The following is a 23,075-nucleotide window of genomic DNA, read 5'->3' on the forward strand; positions in this document are numbered from 1 at the left end:
ACTTCCTGAAGAAAAGCTGCCTTGGCTTTATTTTGAACCTGCTGCCGGTTCATTTCATGCCCCAGCGAGAAGTTCCACAAGTTGACAGTGCGCTGCATGAAAAAAACCTGCCCTGGGTTTGTTTTGAACCTGCTGCTGGTTCATTTCATGCCCCGGCGAGGAGTTCCACAGGTTGACAGAGTGCGGCGTGAAAAAAACCTGCCCTGGGTTTGTTTTAACCCCCCTTCTGGTTCATTTCATCCCCGGGCGAGGAGTTCCACAAGTTAACCGTGCACTTCATGAAGAAAAGCTGCCTTGGGTTTGTTTTAACCCCCCTGCCGGTTCATTTCATCCCCCGGCGAGGAGTTCCACAAGTTAACCGTGCACTTCATGAAGAAAAGCTGCCTTGGGTTTGTTTTAACCCCCCTGCCGGTTCATTTCATCCCCCGGTGAGGAGTTCCACAAGTTAACCGTGCACCGCATGAAGAAAAGCTGCCTTGGGTTTGTTTTGAACCTACTGCTGGTTCATTTCATCCCCCAGCGAGGAGTTCCACAAGTTAACCGTGCACCGCATGAAGAAAAGCTGCCTTGGGTTTGTTTTGAACCTACTGCTGGTTCATTTCATCCCCCGGCGAGGAGTTCCACAAGTTAACCGTGCACCGCATGAAGAAAAGCTGCCTTGGGTTTGTTTTGAACCTACTGCTGGTTCATTTCATGCCCTGGCGAGGAGTTCCACAAGTTAACTGTGCACTTCATGAAGAAAAGCTGCCTTGGCTTTGTTTCGAATCTGCTGCCGTTTCCTTTCGTCCCCCGGCGAGGAGTTCCACAGGTTCTCTGTGCGCATGAAGTAAACCTGCCCGGGGTTTGTGTTCAACCTGCTGCCAGTTCATTTCATTTGGGGGACCCCAGGACGTCGTGGGCCTCCGTGTGGCTCTTTTCAGCCCCTTTGCCTCGGGCAGAGCGCAGCCCTGCCGGCCTGTGGTGGACCGCATCGCCCCTGGAGCCCAGCTAGAGAGGACCAGGAGTCCTGCCTCTCCCCCCCGCCACGCTCTAACCACTAGGCACCGCTGCCGCCATGTCAGGAAGGCTGCCGTCAGTGCCACAGAGGGGGACACGGAAGAGGCTGGGCGTCATGGCCGACGCAGAGAAGCAGCCAGGGAACCCCCGTGGCCCCATGTGGCCATTATGTGGGGTTAGCTGCCCCCCAACCCTCCACGTGGCCATGACAGGGGATCGCCCCCCCCCCCCCACGCCGGAGCCTGCAGGGGGCTATGGATTACCCCCCCCCCACACACACACACACAGAGCATAACACATCCTGGCCAGCAGGGGGCTATGGGTTACACCCCCCCCCCCACACACACACAGAGCATAACACATCCTGGCCAGCAGGGGGCTATGGGTTACACCCCCCCCCCCCACACACAGAGCATAACACATCCTGGCCAGCAGGGGGCTATGGGTTACACCCCCCCACACACACACACACACAGAGCATAACACATCCTGGCCAGCAGGGGGCTATGGGTTACACCCCCCCCCCCCCACACACAGAGCATAACACATCCTGGCCAGCAGGGGGCTATGGGTTACACCCCCCCCCCCACACACAGAGCATAACACATCCTGGCCAGCAGGGGGCTATGGGTTACACCCCCCCACACACACACACACACAGAGCATAACACATCCTGGCCAGCAGGGGGCTATGGGTTACACCCCCCCCCACACACACACACACAGAGCATAACACATCCTGGCCAGCAGGGGGCTATGGGTTACACCCCCCCCCCCACACACACACACAGAGCATAACACATCCTGGCCAGCAGGGGGCTATGGATTACACCCCCCCCCACACACACACACACAGAGCATAACACATCCTGGCCAGCAGGGGGCTATGGATTACACCCCCCCCCCCCACACACACACAGAGCATAACACATCCTGGCCAGCAGGGGGCTATGGATTACACCCCCCCCCCCCCACACACACAGAGCATAACACATCCTGGCCAGCAGGGGGCTATGGGTTACACCCCCCCACACACACACACACAGAGCATAACACATCCTGGCCAGCAGGGGGCTATGGATTACACCCCCCCCCCCACACACACACACACACACACAGAGCATAACACATCCTGGCCAGCAGGGGGCTATGGGTTACACCCCCCCACACACACACACACACACAGAGCATAACACATCCTGGCCAGCAGGGGGCTATGGGTTACACCCCCCCCCCACACACACACACAGAGCATAACACATCCTGGCCAGCAGGGGGCTATGGGTTACACCCCCCCCCCCACACACACACACAGAGCATAACACATCCTGGCCAGCAGGGGGCTATGGATTACACACACACACACACACAAAGCATAACACATCCTGGCCAGCAGGGGGCTATGGATTACACCCCCCCCCCCCCACACACACACACACACAGAGATAACCCCCCCCCCCCCCCCACACACACACACACAGAGCATAACACATCCTGGCCAGCAGGGGCTATGGATTACATCCCTCCCCCCCCCCCCCACACACACACACACAGAGCATAACACAATTTGTCCAGCAGGGGCTATGGATTACACCCCCCCCACACACACACACACAGAGCATAACACATCCTGGCCAGCAGGGGGCTATGGATTACCCCCCCCACACACACACACACACAGCATAACACATCCTGGCCAGCAGGGGGCTATGGATTACACCCCCCCCACACACACACACACACAACACAATTTGTCCAGCAGGGGGCTATGGATTACACCCCCCACACACACACAACACAATTTGTTCAGCAGGGGGCTATGGATTACACCCCCCCCCACACACACAGAGCATAACACATCCTGGCCAGCAGGGGGCTATGGATTACACCCCCCCCACACACACACAGAGCATAACACATCCTGGCCAGCAGGGGGCTATGGATTACACACCCCCCCACACACACACACAGAGCATAACACATCCTGGCCAGCAGGGGGCTATGGATTACACCCCCCCACACACACACACACACACAGAGCATAACACATCCTGGCCAGCAGGGGGCTATGGATTACCCCCCACACACACACACACACACACAGAGCATAACACATCCTGGCCAGCAGGGGGCTATGGATTACACCCCCCCCCACACACACACACAGAGCATAACACATCCTGGCCAGCAGGGGGCTATGGATTACACCCCCCCACACACACACACACAGAGCATAACACATCCTGGCCAGCAGGGGGCTATGGATTACACCCCCACACACACACACACACACACACACCCCCCCCCAACACACATCCTGGCCAGCAGGGCTATGGGACACACCCCACACACACAGAGCATAACACATCCTGGCCAGCAGGGGCTATGGATTACACCCCCCCCCCACACACACACAGAGCATAACACATCCTGGCCAGCAGGGGGCTATGGATTACACCCCCCCCACACACACACACACACAGAGCATAACACATCCTGGCCAGCAGGGGGCTATGGATTACACCCCCCCACACACACACACAGAGCATAACACATCCTGGCCAGCATCCTGGCCAGCAGGGGGCTATGGATTACCCCCCCCCCACACACACACACACAGAGCATAACACATCCTGGCCAGCAGGGGGCTATGGATTACACCCCCCCCCACACACACACACACAGAGCATAACACATCCTGGCCAGCAGGGGGCTATGGATTACACCCCCCCCCCCACACACACACACAGAGCATAACACATCCTGGCCAGCAGGGGGCTATGGATTACATCCCTCCCCCGCAAACACACGTTTGATCCCTTGCAGCAGGGGACAGGAAGCCCCTGACTCCCTGCGCGCGCGCACACACACACACACACACACACACACACACACACACACACACATACACACACACATACACACACACACACACAAACTGGGTTTATCTCAACCAGCAAGTGCTGCAGGTCCAGACAGACACACGCCGGGGCCAGACAGACAGACACATGGCAGGGCATAGCAGGGCCAGACGGACACATGGGAGGGCCAGACAGACACACATGCCAGGGCCAGACAGACACACATGCCAGGGCCAGACAGACACAAACACCAGGGCCAGACACACACTCCAGGGCCAGACGGACACACACGCCAGGGCCAGACAGACACACAGCAGGGCCAGACACACACGCCAGGGCCAGACGGACACACACGCCAGGCCAGACGGACACACACGCCAGGGCCAGACGGACACACAGCAGGGACAGACGGACACACGGCCAGGCCAGACACACATGCCAGGGCAGATGGACACACACCAGGGCCAGACAGACACACGCCAGGGCCAGACAGACACACCAGGGCAGACGGACACACACCAGGGCCAGACAGACACACGCCCGCCAGACACACACACGGCAGGGCCAGACAGACACACCAGGGCAGACGGACACACACCAGGGCCAGACAGACACACGCCAGGGCCAGACAGACACACCAGGGCAGACGGACACACACCAGGGCCAGACAGACACACGCCAGGGCCAGACAGACACACGCCCGCCAGACACACACACGGCAGGGCCAGACAGACACACCAGGGCAGACGGACACACACCAGGGCCAGACAGACACACGCTAGGGCCAGACAGACACACCAGGGCAGACGGACACACACCAGGGCCAGACAGACACACGCCAGGGCCAGACAGACACACGCCCGCCAGACACACACACGGCAGGGCCAGACAGACACACCAGGGCAGACGGACACACACCAGGGCCAGACAGACACACGCCAGGGCCAGACAGACACATGCGCGCCAGACACACACACGGCAGGGCCAGACAGACACACCAGGGCAGACGGACACACACCAGGGCCAGACAGACACACGCCAGGGCCAGACAGACACATGCGCGCCAGACACACACACGGCAGGGCCAGACAGACACACCAGGGCAGACGGACACACACCAGGGCCAGACAGACACACGCCAGGGCCAGACAGACACACGCGCGCCAGACACACACACGGCAGGGCCAGACAGACACACCAGGGCAGACGGACACACACCAGGGCCAGACAGACACACCAGGGCAGACGGACACACGCGCGCCAGACACACACACGGCAGGGCCAGACAGACACACCAGGGCAGACGGACACACACCAGGGCCAGACAGACACACGCCAGGGCCAGACAGACACATGCGCGCCAGACACACACACGGCAGGGCCAGACAGACACACCAGGGCAGACGGACACACACCAGGGCCAGACAGACACACGCCAGGGCCAGACAGACACACGCGCGCCAGACACACACACGGCAGGGCCAGACAGACACACCAGGGCAGACGGACACACACCAGGGCCAGACAGACACACCAGGGCAGACGGACACACCCACCAGACAGACACACCAGGGCCAGACAGACACACCAGGGCTAGACAGACACACGCCCGCCAGTCCCAGTCCAGGAGCCGAGCCGAGGGCTACGTCACAGGGTGGCCGACCCCCTGCCATGGGTACGTGGGGTTGGGGGCCGCGGGGGGGGGGAGGGGAGCTTACCCCCTGCAATGGCCACAGGGGGGCACTGGGGGCCACCTAGACCCAGGCGCTGCCCTGGCTTCTGCTCTGATCCGCTCCCATGGTGCCCGGCAGCGTCTGCCCCCCCCCCCCAACACACACCTGCAGCATTCAGCCCTTACGCACAAGCTGGTAGCAGGGCCTAGTGGTTATCTCACCCAGCAGGGACCAGCAAGGGACACAGAGAGAGAGAGGGAGAGCAGGACTCGGCCCCTCCAGCAAGGGCTAGTAGGGACACACACACACGCACACACACACACACAGCACAACTCATCCCCTCCAGCAGGGGGAGCAGGGACACACACACACACACACACACACACACACACACACACAGCACAATTCATCCCCTCCAGCAGGGGGAGCAGGGACACACACACACACACACACACACACACACACAGCACAACTCATCCCCTCCAGCAGGGGGAGCAGAGACACACACACACACACACACACACACACACACACACAGCACAATTCATCCCCTCCAGCAGGGGGAGCAGGGGGACACACACACACACACACACACACACACACACACACACACACACACACAGCACAACTCATCCCCTCCAGCAGGGGGAGCAGGGACACACACACACACACACACACACACAGCACAACTCATCCACTCCAGCAGGGGGAGCAGGGACACACACACACACACACACACACACACACAGCACAACTCATCCCCTCCAGCAGGGGGAACAGGGACACACACACACACACACACACACACACACACACACACGAAGCATAACTCATCCCCTCCAGCAGGGGGAGCAGGGACACACACACACACACACACAGCACAACTCATCCCCTCCAGCAAGGGCTAGTAGGGACACACACACACACACACAGCACAACTCATCCCCTCCAGCAGGGGGAGCAGGGACACACACACACACACACACACACACACACACACACACAGCACAACTCATCCCCTCCAGCAGGGGGAGCAGGGACACACACACACACACACACACACACGGACTATCCTGGTCCGTAAACACACACACACACACACACACACACACACACACACACACACACGGACTATCCTGGTCCGTACATACACACACACACACACACACACACACACACACGGACTATCCTGGTCCGTAAACACACACACACACACACACACACACACACACACACACACACACACGGACTATCCTGGTCCGTACACACACACACACACACACACACACACACACACACACACACAGACTATCCTGGTCCGTACACACACACACACACACACACACACACACGGACTATCCTGGTCCGTAAACACACACACACACACACACACACACACACACACACGGACTATCCTGGTCCGTAAACACACACACACACACACACACACACACACACACACACACACGGACTATCCTGGTCCGTAAACACACACACACACACACACACACACACACGGACTATCCTGGTCCGTACACACACACACACACACACACACACACACACACACGGACTATCCTGGTCCGTACACACACACACACACACACACACACACACACACACGGACTATCCTGGTCCGTAAACACACACACACACACACACACACACACACACACACGGACTATCCTGGTCCGTACACACACACACACACACACACACACACACGGACTATCCTGGTCCGTACACACACACACACACACACACACACACACACACACACACACACGGACTATCCTGGTCCGTAAACACACACACACACACACACACACACACACACACACACACACACACACGGACTATCCTGGTCTGTACACACACACACACACACACACACACACACACACACGGACTATCCTGGTCCGTACACACACACACACACACACACACACACACACACACACACACACGGACTATCCTGGTCCGTAAACACACACACACACACACACACACACACACACGGACTATCCTGGTCCGTAAACACACACACACACACACACACACACGGACTATCCTGGTCCGTACACACACACACACACACACACACACACACACACACGGACTATCCTGGTCCGTACACACACACACACACACACACACACACACGGACTATCCTGGTCCGTAAACACACACACACACACACACACACACACACACACACACGGACTATCCTGGTCCGTACACACACACACACACACACACACACACACACACACACACGGACTATCCTGGTCCGTAAACACACACACACACACACACACACACACACACACAGACTATCCTGGTCCGTACACACACACACACACACACACACGGACTATCCTGGTCCGTAAACACACACACACACACACACACACACACACACACACACACACGGACTATCCTGGTCTGTACACACACACACACACACACGGACTATCCTGGTCTGTACACACACACACACACACACCACACACACACACACACACACACACGGACTATCCTGGTCTGTACACACACACACACACACACACACACACGGACTATCCTGGTCCGTACACACACACACACACACACACACACACGGACTATCCTGGTCCGTACACACACACACACACACACGTCTGGGAAATGGGGCCCCCGGGGACTTCTGGGCACTGGGGGGGGGGGGGCAGGGAGGTCAGGCAGAGGAGCGGGGGGGGAGCAGGGGGGTCAGGCGGTGGAACTGGGTGTTTGGGGGGCTGGGCACTGGGGGGTGCTGGGTTAGGGCTCTGGGGGGCTGGGCGCTGGGGGGGTGCTGGGGCAGGGCTCTGGGGGGCTGGGCGCTGGGGGGTGCTGGGTTAGGGCTCTGGGGGGCTGGGCGCTGGGGGGCGCTGGGGGGCAGGGTGCTGGGGCTGGGTGCTTGGGGGGTGCTGGGTTAGGGCTCTGGGGGCTGGGCGCTGGGGGCGCTGGGGCAGGGCTCTGGGGGCTGGGGGGCTGGGGGGTGCTGGGTTAGGGCTCTGGGGGGCTGGGCGCTGGGGGGGCGCTGGGGCAGGGCTCTGGGGGGCTGGGGGGTGCTGGGGGGTGCTGGGTTAGGCTCTGGGGGGCTGGGCACTGGGGTGCTGAGGTGCTGCGGGTCAGAGCACCGGGGGGTTGGGCATTTGGGAGCAGGGTGCTGGGGGGGCTGGGTGCTTGGGGGGCTGGGCTCTGGGGCAGAGTGCTGGGGGGCTGGGTGCTTGGGGGGCTGGGCTCTGGGGCAGGGTGCTGGGGGGCTGGGTGCTTGGGGGGCTGGGCTCTGGGGCAGAGTGCTGGGGGGCTGGGTGCTTGGGGGGCTGGGCTCTGGGGCAGAGTGCTGGGGGGGGCCAGAGGTTTGGGGGGCTGAGCTCTGGGGCAGGGTACTGGGGGGGCCGGAGGTTTGGGGGCTGAGCTCTGGGGCAGGGGGCTGGGTGTTTGGGGGGCAGGGCACTGGGGGACTGGGCAGTGGAGAGCTGAGGGCTGGGGGTCAGAGCACTGGGGGGCTGGGCACTTGGGAGCAGGGTGTTGGGGGGCTGGGCTATGCGGGACTGGGTGCTTGTGAGCAGGGGGCTGGGGGGCCGGGCGCTGGGGGGCTGGGTACCTGGGAGCAGGATGCTGGGGGGCAGGGGGCTGGGCTCTGGGGGGGCGGGGTGCTTGGGAGCTAGAGGCTGGGGGTCAGGGCCCTGGGGGGCTGGGCTCTGGGGCAGGGCGCCGGGGGGCTGGGCAGCGGAGTCGGGAAGGTGGGGGGCAGGGACAGAGGCTGGCCCCATGGCGGGGGGAGGCCGGGAAGGCAGAGCTGCCCCCCCCCATCTATTATTGACGTGACAGCGCGGGTGGGCGGGGCCAGCATTGCGCCTTGCCCGGGCTTTGACCTCGCTCCCCCGCCAGGACTCAATCCGGAGTCACTCCCGATTGGGCAGGGCCCGGCCTGGCCCGCAGGGCAGCTTGGCCAGCATCTGACTCCGGCTCCCCCGTCAGGAGTCAATCCGGAGTCACCCTGGATTCCACTGGGAGCCGGGCCGGGTTCTGGGCTCCATCCCCGGGGTCAATCCGGAGTCACCCTGGATTCCACTGGGAGCCGGGCCGGGTTCTGGGCTCCATCCCCGGAGTCAATCCGGAGTCACCCTGGATTCCACTGGGAGCCGGGCCGGGTTCTGGGCTCCATCCCCGGAGTCAATCCGGAGTCACCCTGGATTCCACTGGGAGCCGGGCCGGGTTCTGGGCTCCATACCCGGAGTCAATCCAGAGTCACCCTGGATTCCACTGGGAGCCGGGCCGGGTTCTGGGCTCCATCCCCGGAGTCAATCCGGAGTCACCCTGGATTCCACTGGGAGCCGGGCCGGGTTCTGGGCTCCATCCCCGGAGTCAATCCGGAGTCACTCTGGATTCCACTGGGAGCCGGGCCGGGTTCTGGGCTCCATCCCCGGAGTCAATCCAGAGTCACCCTGGATTCCACTGGGAGCCGGGCCGGGTTCTGGGCTCCATCCCCGGAGTCAATCCGGAGTCACCCTGGATTCCACTGGGAGCCGGGCCGGGTTCTGGGCTCCATCCCCGGAGTCAATCCGGAGTCACTCTGGATTCCACTGGGAGCCGGGCCGGGTTCTGGGCTCCATCCCCGGAGTCAATCCAGAGTCACCCTGGATTCCACTGGGAGCCGGGCCGGGTTCTGGGCTCCATCCCCGGAGTCAATCCGGAGTCACCCTGGATTCCACTGGGAGCCGGGCCGGGTTCTGGGCTCCATCCCCGGGGTCAATCCGGAGTCACCCTGGATTCCACTGGGAGCCGGGCCGGGTTCTGGGCTCCATCCCCGGAGTCAATCCGGAGTCACCCTGGATTCCACTGGGAGCCGGGCCGGGTTCTGGGCTCCATCCCCGGAGTCAATCCGGAGTCACTCTGGATTCCACTGGGAGCCGGGCCGGGTTCTGGGCTCCATCCCCGGAGTCAATCCGGAGTCACCCTGGATTCCACTGGGAGCCGGGCCGGGTTCTGGGCTCCATCCCCGGAGTCAATCCGGAGTCACCCTGGATTCCACTGGGAGCCGGGCCGGGTTCTGGGCTCCATCCCCGGAGTCAATCCAGAGTCACCCTGGATTCCACTGGGAGCCGGGCCGGGTTCTGGGCTCCATCCCCGGAGTCAATCCGGAGTCACCCTGGATTCCACTGGGAGCCGGGCCGGGTTCTGGGCTCCATCCCCGGAGTCAATCCGGAGTCACCCTGGATTCCACTGGGAGCCGGGCCGGGTGCTGGGCTCCATCCCCGGAGTCAATCCGGAGTCACCCTGGATTCCACTGGGAGCCGGGCCGGGTTCTGGGCTCCATCCCCGGAGTCAATCCGGAGTCACCCTGGATTCCTCTGGGAGCCGGGCCGGGTTCTGGGCTCCATCCCCGGAGTCAATCCGGAGTCACCCTGGATTCCACTGGGAGCCGGGCCGGGTTCTGGGCTCAGCTCTCCGGATCTCATCTGGAGTCAGCCCTGTTTACACTGGGGGCAGGGCCGCTCAATCCCAGAGTCAATCCGGAGTCACTCCTGAATGCAGCGGGGACAGGGCCGGATTCGAGCGGATCAGACTCTCAGTCTCTCTCCGGCGAGGACACAGGCCGGGGTGAGCTAAGGACATGCTTCCGCTCTGCAAGCCGCGCATGGATGGACACGCCCGTTGGCTGCCCCCCACTTGGGGGGCCGGAAGGGGGGCTGGGCTCTGAAAGCCAACCGAGTCAGGCCGTCCTGGGACACAGGGGCATGGTCTGGAGGCTGCCGAGACCCGGAGCCGCCCGCTCGGAGAAGGGGGGAGCTGCCCGAGGCGCCTAGACGGCGTGTTAACTCTGGAACCTACTGACAAGACAGGGAGCGGAGTTGGAATTAACGAGTTCCCTGCTGATACCAGGCGGGCGATCTCGGGCCCAGCGTTCCCTCCGGCCCCAGGGGGTAGGGGGCGCAGCCGGGGGCTGGGCAGCCCAGAGGCGGGGTGACGGGCTGGGGCCACGGAGGGCTCTATGCGGGGCAGGGAACGGCTGCCCGGCCCAGGGGAAAGGCCTGAGGGAGCGGGGCCCCTCTGGGGCAGATAGGTCGGCCACGGGCTGGGGGGAGGGTGCCCCACTGCTAGGGGGCAGTGAAACTCACCGCCCAGCACACCCCCTATGCACCACGCATGCCCCCCCACTACACGTGTACCGCACACACGCACCCCAAGCACCCCAAATATCCCCGTCACACCCCATACACACCCCACATGCACCACACACACCCCATACACACCCCACATGCACCACACACACCACACATGCACCACACACACCCCATACACACCCCACATGCACCACACACACCACACATGCACCACACACACCCCATACACACCCCACATGCATCACGCACACCCCATACACACCACACATGCACCACACACACCCCATACACACCCCACATGCACGACACACACCCCATACACACCACACATGCACCACACACACCTCATACACACCCCACATGCACCACACACACCCCATACACACCACACATGCACGACACACACCCCATACACACCACACATGCACCACACACACACATACACGCACACCCCATACACACCACACATGCACCACACACACCCCATACACACCACACATGCACGACACACACCCCATACACACCCCACATGCACGCACACACACACCCCCACCCCACAGTCCATGGGCACACACATACATACACACACCCCATGCATCACGCACACCCCATACACACCACACATGCACCACACACACCCCATACACACACCCCATGCCCACCCCACATGCACGACACACACCCCATACACACACCCTAAACATGAACACCATACATGCACCCCAAAATCACCACATGTACTACACATACCTCATACACACCCCACATGCACCACACACACACCCCATGCCCCACAAACACCCCATATACACCCCATATGCTCCATACACACCCCATACATACACACAGCATAGATACACCACATACACACAGTCCATGCCCCACAGACACCCCATACATACTCCACGTACATCACACATACACACACAATGCACCGTACATAGCCCATATACACATCACACACACACACGCCCCATGCACCACACACACACCCATACACACCCCACATGAACCACACAGACTCCAGCCACACACCCCATTCCCACCGCACGTGCACCACACATACACACCCCATGCACCGCACACACCCCATACACACACATCTCTCATACACAACCCATGCACCACACACACATTATGCATAATACACACATCCCCTTTGCACAGCATAGATCCCCCATACACATACTCCATACGCAATACAACATATGCCACCTACACAACTACTATACACAACACACCATGCACACTACGCACGACACACACGTCCTGTGCAAAACACTTCCCTCCCCAAATAAACCCCATAACACAACCCACACACATAACATCCCATATGTCACATACACCCACAACCCATACACAACACACACGCTAGGTGCCTCAGTTATACACACACACACAACACAGCCATTCGCACACTTTGCACCCATCCCACACAGACACAAAACACACTTCTCACAACCAGCCTGCACATGCCTTCCCTGGGACAGTGGTACACACTACACACGCAAACACACACCCCGTCCTGAGCTAGACAACTACACACTCCACACACACACAAAAACCTGAGCTAGACATCTACACACTCCACATACACACCATCCTGAGCTAGAGAACTCCACACTCCACACACACACACACACACCATCCTGAGCTAGACAGCTACACACTCCACACACACACCATCCTGAGCTAGACAACTCCACACTCCACGCACACACAGCCCATCCTGAGCTACACAACTACACACTCCACACACACACACACACCATCCTGAGCTAGATAACTACACACTCTACACACACACACCATCCTGAGCTAAACACCTGCACACAAACACACCATCCTGAGCTAGACAACTACACACTCCACACACCCCATCCTGAGCTAGACAACTCCACACACACACAGCCCATCCTGAGCTACACAACTACACACTCCACACACACACACACACCATCCTGAGCTAGATAACTACACACTCCACACACACACACCATCCTGAGCTAAACAAGTGCACACAAACACACCGTCCTGAGCTAGACAACTACACACTCCACACACCCCATCCTGAGCTAGACAACTCCACACACACACAGCCCATCCTGAGCTACACAACTACACACTCCACACACACACACCATCCTGAGCTATACTACTACACACTCCACACACCCCGTCCTGAGCTAGATAACTACACACTCCATACACACACAGCCCATCCTGAGCTAGACTACTACACACTCCACACACACACACACCATCCTGAGCTAGACTACTACACACTCCACACACACACACACACCATCCTGAGCTAGACAACTACACACTCCACACACACACAGCCCATCCTGAGCTACAAAACTACACACTCCACACACACACACCATCCTGAGCTACACAACTACACACTCCACACACACACACATCATCCTGAGCTAGACTACTACACACTCCACACACCCCGTCCTGAGCTAGATAACTACACACTCCATACACACACAGCCCATCCTGAGCTAGACTACTACACACTCCACACACACACACACCATCCTGAGCTAGACTACTACACACTCCACACACACACACACCATCCTGAGCTAGACAACTACACACTCCACACACACACACACCATCCTGAGCTAGACAACTACACACTCCACACACACACAGCCCATCCTGAGCTACAAAACTCCACACTCCACACACACACAGCCCATCCTGAGCTAGACAACAACACACTCCACACACCCCGTCCTGAGCTACACAATTACACACTCCACCCCCTCCCCCGTCACACACTCCTCTCCCTGCGCAAGCTACACAGGAGGTGCGTCCCGCCACCAAGCTCCACACACAACCCTCCCACACACATGCACAAGACACCCCCCCACACACACACATCCCTGCCAGCCACACCCGCACACACAGCGTGACAACCTCCACACGCTGCTCCTGTCGCGCACACGGTCACAGCGCACACACGCAGAGATACACACGCCCGCTATGCACCGGCCACACACACACACACAGAGTTGTATACACACACGGAGGTACCCCGCCCCCACCAACCCAGGCCGCACATGGTCACATCCCCCCCCTCCATCTCCCGGGGGGGTCCAAGTCCTGAGGGGGGGGTGATGGGTGCTTGGCCTGTCTGCCCCAGGCCCCGCCCAGCCAGACCCCAGGCCTGGGGGGGGACAGGCAGGGCCTACAGATGAACAGGCTGGGGGGGAGGGGGGAGGGGCGGGGGGGGTCCCAGGTAAACTGGGGGGGGAGAAGCAATTGAAGCTCATGCCACTTTCATTGCCCTGAATATCCCTGACAGGGCGGAGTGGGGGGGGAGGCTGGGGGGCAGGAGTGAGGGGCACCGGCAGGGCAGGGGGAGGAGGCAGCCTGGTTCCCGGGTGGGGAGGGGCTGGGGCCCAGTGAGTGTTTTATCACCCCCCCAACATGCTGAGTCTGGCTCTCTGGAAACACCCCGGTGCTGCGAACTTCCCCGCAACAGTGCCCTGAGGGGGGGGGCGCCCTGCCTGCTTCCTTGCAGCGGTGCCCTCGAGGGGTGGGCTACGCTGTGAGCTTCCGCGCAGCAGTGCCCTGCCGGGGACTCCCGCACTCCAGGTTTGTGGGGGGTGGGGGAGGCCTGACAGGTGTGGGGGGAGGGGCCAGAGGCGGGGGGGGGGGGGGGGCGGAGCCGGTGTCCTGGGCTCAGTGGGTAACTAAGCAACCGGCTTAGGGATTGTTGTCAACTCTGATTAGCGCCGGGGATAATTACCCCGCTGGGGCAGGGAGGGAGCAGACAGGGTGGGGGAGGGGCGTGTCCCCCCCCTCCAGCCCTGCCGGGGCCCCGCACCCTCTGCCCGACCCCCCCCAGTCCTGGGCCCTTTGCACCCTGTCCTGCGGGCACCCCTGGGTAACATGGGAAGCGCAGGCCGAGGGGGGGTGGGATGCAGGCAGTGGGGTCGGGGTGCAGGCTGGGGGGTGGAAGTGGGAACACAGGCCGGGGAGGTGGGATGCCCACAGTGGGGCAGAGGTGGAAGCGCAGGCTGCGGGGTGGGGGGCAGGGGGGTGGGGCGGGGGTGGGAAGTGGGGGGGGTGGGGGGCAGGAAGCCGGCAGTGGGGCAGGGGGGTGGGAACGCAGGCCGGGGGAGGTTCGGGGGCAGGAAGCCGGCAGTGGGGCGGGGGTGGGAACGCAGCCCGGGGGAGGTTCGGGGGCAGGAAGCCGGCAGTGGGGCGGAGGTGGGAACGCAGGCCGGGGGAGGTTCGGGGGCAGGAAGCCGGCAGTGGGGCGGGGGTGGGAACGCAGCCCGGGGGAGGTTCGGGGGCAGGAAGCCGGCAGTGGGGCGGAGGTGGGAACGCAGCCCGGGGGAGGTTCGGGGGCAGGAAGCCGGCAGTGGGGCGCAGGCCGGGGGAGGGAGGTTCGGGGGCAGGAAGCCGGCAGTGGGGCAGCAGTGGGGCCGGCCGGGGGAGGGAGGTTCGGGGGCAGGAAGCCGGCAGTGGGGCGCAGGCCGGGGGAGGTTCGGGGGCAGGGGGCAGGAAGCCGGCAGTGGGGCGCAGGCCGGGGGAGGCTCGGGGGCAGGAAGCCGGCAGTGGGGCGCAGGCCGGGGGAGGTTCGGGGGCAGGAAGCCGGCAGTGGGGCAGGGGTGGGAATGCAGGCCGGGGGAGGTTCGGGGGCAGGAAGCCGGCAGTGGGGCACAGGCCGGGGGAGGGGGGGCAGGAAGCCGGCAGTGGGGCACAGGCCGGGGGAGGTTCGGGGGCAGGAAGCCGGCAGTGGGGCGCAGGCCGGGGGAGGTTCGGGGGCAGGAAGCCGGCAGTGGGGCGCAGGCCGGGGGAGGCTCGGGGGCAGGAAGCCGGCAGTGGGGCGCAGGCCGGGGGAGGTTCGGGGGCAGGAAGCCGGCAGTGGGGCGCAGGCCGGGGGAGGTTCGGGGGCAGGAAGCCGGCAGTGGGGCGCAGGCCGGGGGAGGTTCGGGGGCAGGAAGCCGGCAGTGGGGCACAGGCCGGGGGAGGTTTGGGGGCAGGAAGCCGGCAGTGGGGCGCAGGCCGGGGGAGGTTCGGGGGCAGGAAGCCGGCAGTGGGGCGCAGGCCGGGGGAGGCTCGGGGGCAGGAAGCCGGCAGTGGGGCGCAGGCCGGGGGAGGTTCGGGGGCAGGAAGCCGGCAGTGGGGCGCAGGCCGGGGGAGGCTCGGGGGCAGGAAGCCGGCAGTGGGGCGCAGGCCGGGGGAGGCTCGGGGGCAGGAAGCCGGCAGTGGGGCGCAGGCCAGGGGAGGTTCGGGGGCAGGAAGCCGGCAGTGGGGCGCAGGCCGGGGGAGGTTCGGGGGCAGGAAGCCGGCAGTGGGGCGCAGGCCAGGGGAGGTTCGGGGGCAGGAAGCCGGCAGTGGGGCGCAGGCCGGGGGAGGTTCGGGGGCAGGAAGCCGGCAGTGGGGCGCAGGCCGGGGGAGGTTCGGGGGCAGGAAGCCGGCAGTGGGGCACAGGCCGGGGGAGGTTTGGGGGCAGGAAGCCGGCAGTGGGGCGCAGGCCGGGGGAGGTTCGAGGGCAGGAAGCCGGCAGTGGGGCGCAGGCCAGGGGAGGTTCGGGGGCAGGAAGCCGGCAGTGGGGCGCAGGCCGGGGGAGGTTCGGGGGCAGGAAGCCGGCAGTGGGGCGCAGGCCGGGGGAGGCTCGGGGGCAGGAAGCCGGCAGTGGGGCGCAGGCCAGGGGAGGTTCGGGGGCAGGAAGCCGGCAGTGGGGCACAGGCCGGGGGAGGCTCGGGGGCAGGAAGCCGGCAGTGGGGCGCAGGCCGGGGGAGGTTCGAGGGCAGGAAGCCGGCAGTGGGGCGCAGGCCGGGGGAGGTTCGAGGGCAGGAAGCCGGCAGTGGGGCGCAGGCCGGGGGAGGCTCGGGGGCAGGAAGCCGGCAGTGGGGCGCAGGCCGGGGGAGGCTCGGGGGCAGGAAGCCGGCAGTGGGGCTCAGGCCGGGGCAGGTTCGGGGGGCAGGAAGCCGGCAGTGGGGCGCAGGCCGGGGGAGGTTCGGGGGCAGGAAGCCGGCAGTGGGGCGCAGGCCGGGGGAGGCTCGGGGGCAGGAAGCCGGCAGTGGGGCGCAGGCCGGGGGAGGCTCGGGGGCAGGAAGCCGGCAGTGGGGCGCAGGCCGGGGGAGGCTCGGGGGCAGGAAGCCGGCAGTGGGGCGCAGGCCGGGGGAGGTTCGAGGGCAGGAAGCCGGCAGTGGGGCGCAGGCCGGGGGAGGTTCGAGGGCAGGAAGCCGGCAGTGGGGCGCAGGCCGGGGGAGGCTCGGGGGCAGGAAGCCGGCAGTGGGGCGCAGGCCGGGGGAGGCTCGGGGGCAGGAAGCCGGCAGTGGGGCGCAGGCCGGGGGAGGCTCGGGGGCAGGAAGCCGGCAGTGGGGCTCAGGCCGGGGCAGGTTCGGGGGCAGGAAGCCGGCACTGGGGCGCAGGCCGGGGGAGGTTCGGGGGCAGGAAGCCGGCAGTGGGGCGCAGGCCGGGGGAGGCTCGGGGGCAGGAAGCCGGCAGTGGGGCGCAGGCCGGGGGAGGCTCGGGGGCAGGAAGCCGGCAGTGGGGCCGAGGTGGGACCGCAGGCCGGGGGTGGGGTGTGGGGCGGGGAGGGCCCCACATCCAGGGGACCCAGGCATGGGGCGGCCCGGCGGCCACGTAGGGGTCAAATCCAGGAATGGGGGGACATTTGGGGCCTTCCCTTCCCCAGCATCCCATGGCCTGTCCCCCCGCCCCCCACAGCCTGGGGGCCCTGCCCCCTCTCCCAGCCCCTCCCCTGCCCCCTGCCCGGCCTTGCCTGGCAGCCCTTTCCCGGCAGACCCTCTGCGTCTGGGCCCCCTCCCGGCGCATGGACACGGAGCGGGCGCGGCTCCCGCAGCCGGGCACCACCCCGCCCCCTCTGCGGCCCCGGCTCGGCCCCCCCACACTTCCCTGCCCCCCTCCCTTCCGCCCCCAGGGCCTGTGCGCCCCCCTCCTGCGCTTTCCACCCCGCCCGCGGTACACTGCATCCAGCGCCCCCCCCCCACACACATGCCGGTAGCAGCCTCCCCCCCACCCCGGCCCTGGGTGGGGAGCACCCGGGGTGGGGCCGAGGGTCCCCTCCCCCATCCCCAAGTCCGCAGGATGGGGGCGCGGGGCGGGCGGGTCCCTACCTCGGCTGGAGCGATGGAGGCGCACGGGGTGGAGAGATCCGGGGCGCACGGGGTGGAGAGATCCGGGGCGCACGGGCTGGAGAGATCCGGGGCGCACGGGCTGGAGAGATCCGGGGCGCCGGGGCGCACGGGCTGGAGAGATCCGGGGCGCACGGGCTGGAGAGATCCGGGGCGCCGGGGCGCACGGGGTGGAGAGATCCGGGGCTCCGGGGCGCACGGGGCTGGAGGGCGCCGGGGGGCGCCGGGGCTGGGGGGACGCGGGGTGGCGGCTGGAGGGAGCCCGGGGCGCACGGGGCAGGGGCCGGGCTGGGCCGGGTGGGCGGAGGCGGTGCCGGCTGGTGGGTCGCTCGGTCCCTCCCCAGCCCGCGCCGGGCGCCTGCTCTCTCGGGCGGGGGAGGCGGCGGAGACGGCGGGAGGGGAGGGGAGCGGGGCGGGGGGGGGGGAGGACGGAGCCTCCCTCCCTCCCTATCCAGACGCCCGGCCCGGCTCGGGGGGACCCGCCGGTCGCTGCGCCCCCAGCGCCCGGCAGCCACGGCCCGGCCCGGCCTGGCGCTGCGCCCCAGAGCTGGCCATGGTGCTGAGCGCCCCGGGCGGGGCGGAGGGGGGAGGGCGGGAGGCGATGGGGCAGCGCGTAGGGGAGGGGGGCAATGGAATACCGGGTGGGGGAGGGGAGGGATAAGAGAGGCGATGGGGCAGGGAGTGGGGGAGGGGAGGCAATGGGGCAGGAGGGGAGTGGGCTATGGGGCAGGGAGTGGGGGAAGGGAGGCAGTGGGGCAGGGGGGAAGGGCAATGGGAAGGGGAGACGGGGAGGAGATGGAATATAGTGTGGGGGTGGGGAAGACGATGGGGCAGTGAGTGGGGGAGGGTTTGGGAGCCAATGGGGCAGGAGGGGAGGGGGCTATGGGGCAGGGAGTGGGGGAGGGGGTTAGGAGGGGAGGGCTGTGTTGTGATGCTGCAGGAGGACGTGGGGCTGAGGGCAGGGGTGTTTGGGGGAGGGAGGCTGAGGGGAGCTGCCGGTGACCCCCCACAATGTCCCCCCGTAGGACACTCCCCTCCTGCCACTTGCCCCAAGCCTCCCCCCCCATCCTGGCCCAGCTGCCCTCCTCCATCCCCACACAACCCCTTCCCACACACAGTGTCAGTCTGTCCGCCTGTGTCTCTGCATGTGTGGGTTTGCCTATGTGTGTAGGTCCACCTGTCTCTGTGTGTGGGTCTGCCTGTGTCTGTGTGTGTCCACCTGTGTGTGTGTGTGCGTCTGCCTGTGTCTGTTTGCTTATGTGTGTAAGTCCACCTGTGTTTGTGTGGATCTGCCTGTGTCTGTGTGTGTCTGCCTGTGTCTCTGTGTGTGTGTCTGCCTATGTGTGTAAGTCCACCTGTGTCTGTGTGTGGGTCTGCCTGTGTCTGTGTGTGTCCACCTGTGTCTCTGTGTGTGTCTGTCTGTGTGCATTTGTCTATGTGTGGGTCTGCCTGTCTGCCTGTGCCTGTTTGCCTGTGTTTGTGGGCCTGCCTGTGTCTGTGTGTGGCTCTGCCTGTGTCTGTGTCCATCTGTGTGCCTTTGCCAAAGTGTGTAGGTCCACCTGTGTCTGTGTGTCCACCTGTGCATGTTTGACTGTGTTTGTGGTCTGCCTGTGTCTGTGTGTCCACCTGTGCTTGTGCATCTGTCTCTGTCCATCGGTGTCTGCCTGTCTGTGTCCATCAGTCTGTCCATCCATCTGCCTCGCTCTGTGCATCCGCCTGTGTCCAGGTCTCTGCCTGTGTCTCCACCTGTGTGTTGTGCATCTGTCTCCGTCCATCTGTGTCTGCTTGTCTGCCTGTCTCTGTCCATCAGTCTGTCCATCCATCTGCCTCGCTCTGTGCATCCGCCTGTGTCCAGGTGTCCGCCTGTGTCTCCACCTGTGTTTGTGCATCTGTCTCTGTCCATCTGTGTCTGTCTGTCTGCCTGTCTCTGTCCATACAGTCTGTCCATCTTTATGTGCATGTCCTCCTGTGTCTGGGGGGCTCTGTGTCCGTGTGTCCCTCCGTCTCTGGCCTTTCTGCCCCCCCCCCCGGCCCGTGGGGGGATGACTAGGATGGGTGGATTATCCTCTCTTGGCACGGCTCACCCAGAGTAGAGAGAAGAGACACATGAACCCCCCCCCCCACAGTCCCCCCTTAACCCACACACGGCCCCACACCACCCCATCCAGCCTCATGGCCAAGGGCGCTTTGAACCCCCCCCAGCTCACATCTCCCTGCCCCGCCCGCTCCCCCAACTCCCCTCCCACCCCTGGACTCACCCCCCCCCTCAGTCCCTGCCCCCACCCCACCCCTGCCCACCCAGCCCCCAGGCCCCGTCTCAGCCCAGCTCTGGCCCCGGTGTGACCCAGTCTCCCGGTGCGACCTCGGGTCCCACCCCCACCCCCGTGCCTCAGTTTCCCCTCTGCATCCTGGTGGGGCCTTGCCCCACTCATGGCTCCCCCCCCCCCGCCCCGCCATTCCGGCCGGGCCGCTGCCAGGCCCAGCGCCGGCTCCTCCACTCGGCCCGGGCCGGGCAGCGCAGGGTTAAGCCGAGCGGCAGCCGCCAGCCCGGCTCCCCGCCGCGCCCCGCTCCCCGCGGCGCCTTGATCCGCCGCCAGCCGCGGCTCTGATCCGCCGCCCGGCGCCCGCCGCGCTCCGCGGGGGCCTGCCCTTGGGAAACCCCGCCCTCCCCGGCCCTGTGTGCGCCGGCCCTGCCCCCCCCGCCCTGCCCTTGGGAACCCCCCCCCCGCCCGGCCCTGTGTGCGCCGGCCCTGCCCCCCCCCCCCGCCCTTGGGAACCCCCCCCCGTCCGGCCCTGTGTGCGCCGGCCGGCCCTGCCCTTGGGAAACCCCCCCCCTCCCGGCCCTGTGTGCGCCGGCCCTGCCCCCCCCCGCCCTTGGGAACCCCCCCCGCCCGGCCCTGTGTGCGCCGGCCCTGCCCCCCCCCGCCCTTGGGAACCCCCCCCCGCCCGGCCCTGTGTGCGCCGGCCCTGCCCCCCCCGCCCTTGGGAACCCCCCCCCGATCGGCACTGCCCCCCCCGGCCCTGCCCTTGGGAAACCCCCCCCCGCCCGGCCTGTGTGCGCCGGCCCTGCCCCCCCCTGCCCCGGGAACCCCCCCCGATCGGCACTGCCCCCCCCCCCGGCCCTGCCCTTGGGAAACCCCCCCGCCCGGCCCTGTGTGCGCCGGCCCGCCCCCCCCTGCCCCGGGGAACCCCCCCCGATCGGCACTGCCCCCCCCCCCCCGGCCCTGCCCTTGGGAAACCCCCCCGCCCGGCCCTGTGTGCGCCGGCCCTGCCCCCCCCTGCCCTTGGGAACCCCCCCCCCCCGATCGGCCCCTGTGTGCGCCGGCCGGCCCTGCCCCCCCCCCCCGCCCTGCCCTTGGGAAACCCCCCCCCCCGACCGGCCCTGCGTGCACTTGTCAGTCCTGCCCTCCCCCGAACCCCCCCTCCCGCCCTGCTGTGAGAGCTGAGCCCCTGCCCCTCACAGCCCTTAGCAGCCCGGCGAGTGCCCCGCCCTCCCGCCACACACGCACACACACACACACACACACACACACGCGCGCGCGGCTACCGCACCCCTCCCCCGCTGCACACACTCAGCACGTTGGACTCCCGCACACCGGGTACCCCCCCCCCCGCCGCCCCAGGCCCTCGCCTGCCCCCCCCCCCACAGGACACAACAGGCCCTTCCAGCCTCTTCTGCGCCCACCGTCACACACCAACACCTCCGCCGCACCCCCGCACATTCAGCCTCAGTGGCACAGATCCCCCCAGGCACGGTGCAAACCAGTGGGGGGAGTGTGCGTGCGCACACACATATGTACACACATGCACACACACACACACACACAACCACACATGCACACTCACACACGTGCACACACACACACAGAGCTCACATACGCACGCAAACTCACGTGCACATGCACACACATACATGCATGCGCACTCACACACGTGTACACACAGACACAACTCACACGCTCACACACATGCACTCTCACGCACATGCACACACACCTCACAAGCACACACAGCTGACACACACATGCGCACACACACACATTCACGCACATGTGCACACACACACACATGCACTCACGTGCACACACACGTGCACTCACGTGCACACACACATGTATACACACAACTCACACACACATGCACCCACACTTCACATGCACACACACACACATGTGCACTCACAAACATGTGCACACACACATGTATACACACAAACCACACACACATGTGCACACACACACACGTGCA

The 23,075-nt window shown here is 64.7% G+C and overlaps 2 protein-coding genes across 2 annotated transcripts in view; both read right to left on the bottom strand.

Moving 5' to 3' along the window:
• GABBR1 (gamma-aminobutyric acid type B receptor subunit 1) overlaps positions 1 to 18,926 on the bottom strand; it is a 53,654-nt gene extending 34,728 nt beyond the window's left edge. The window contains exon 1 of the mRNA XM_089771215.1: positions 18,810 to 18,926. The gene's annotated coding sequence lies outside the window, so the exon portion shown is untranslated. The remainder of the gene's footprint in view (positions 1 to 18,809) is intronic.
• LOC149523117 (uncharacterized) lies at positions 719 to 22,746 on the bottom strand. Its single transcript, XM_089770523.1, has 5 exons — positions 22,741 to 22,746; positions 19,200 to 19,546; positions 15,274 to 15,328; positions 8,527 to 8,613; positions 719 to 832 (listed from the first exon to the last, which is right to left on the bottom strand). Exons 1-5 carry the CDS (start codon positions 22,744 to 22,746, stop codon positions 719 to 721), a joined length of 609 nt encoding a protein of 202 aa, XP_089626649.1.
• Between the last annotated feature and the right edge of the window lie 329 nt (positions 22,747 to 23,075).

Source organism: Pelodiscus sinensis, chromosome 19 (assembly GCF_052426305.1).
Source record: "Pelodiscus sinensis isolate ZL-2025 chromosome 19, ASM5242630v1, whole genome shotgun sequence".
NCBI classification, from domain to species: Eukaryota; Metazoa; Chordata; order Testudines; family Trionychidae; genus Pelodiscus; species Pelodiscus sinensis.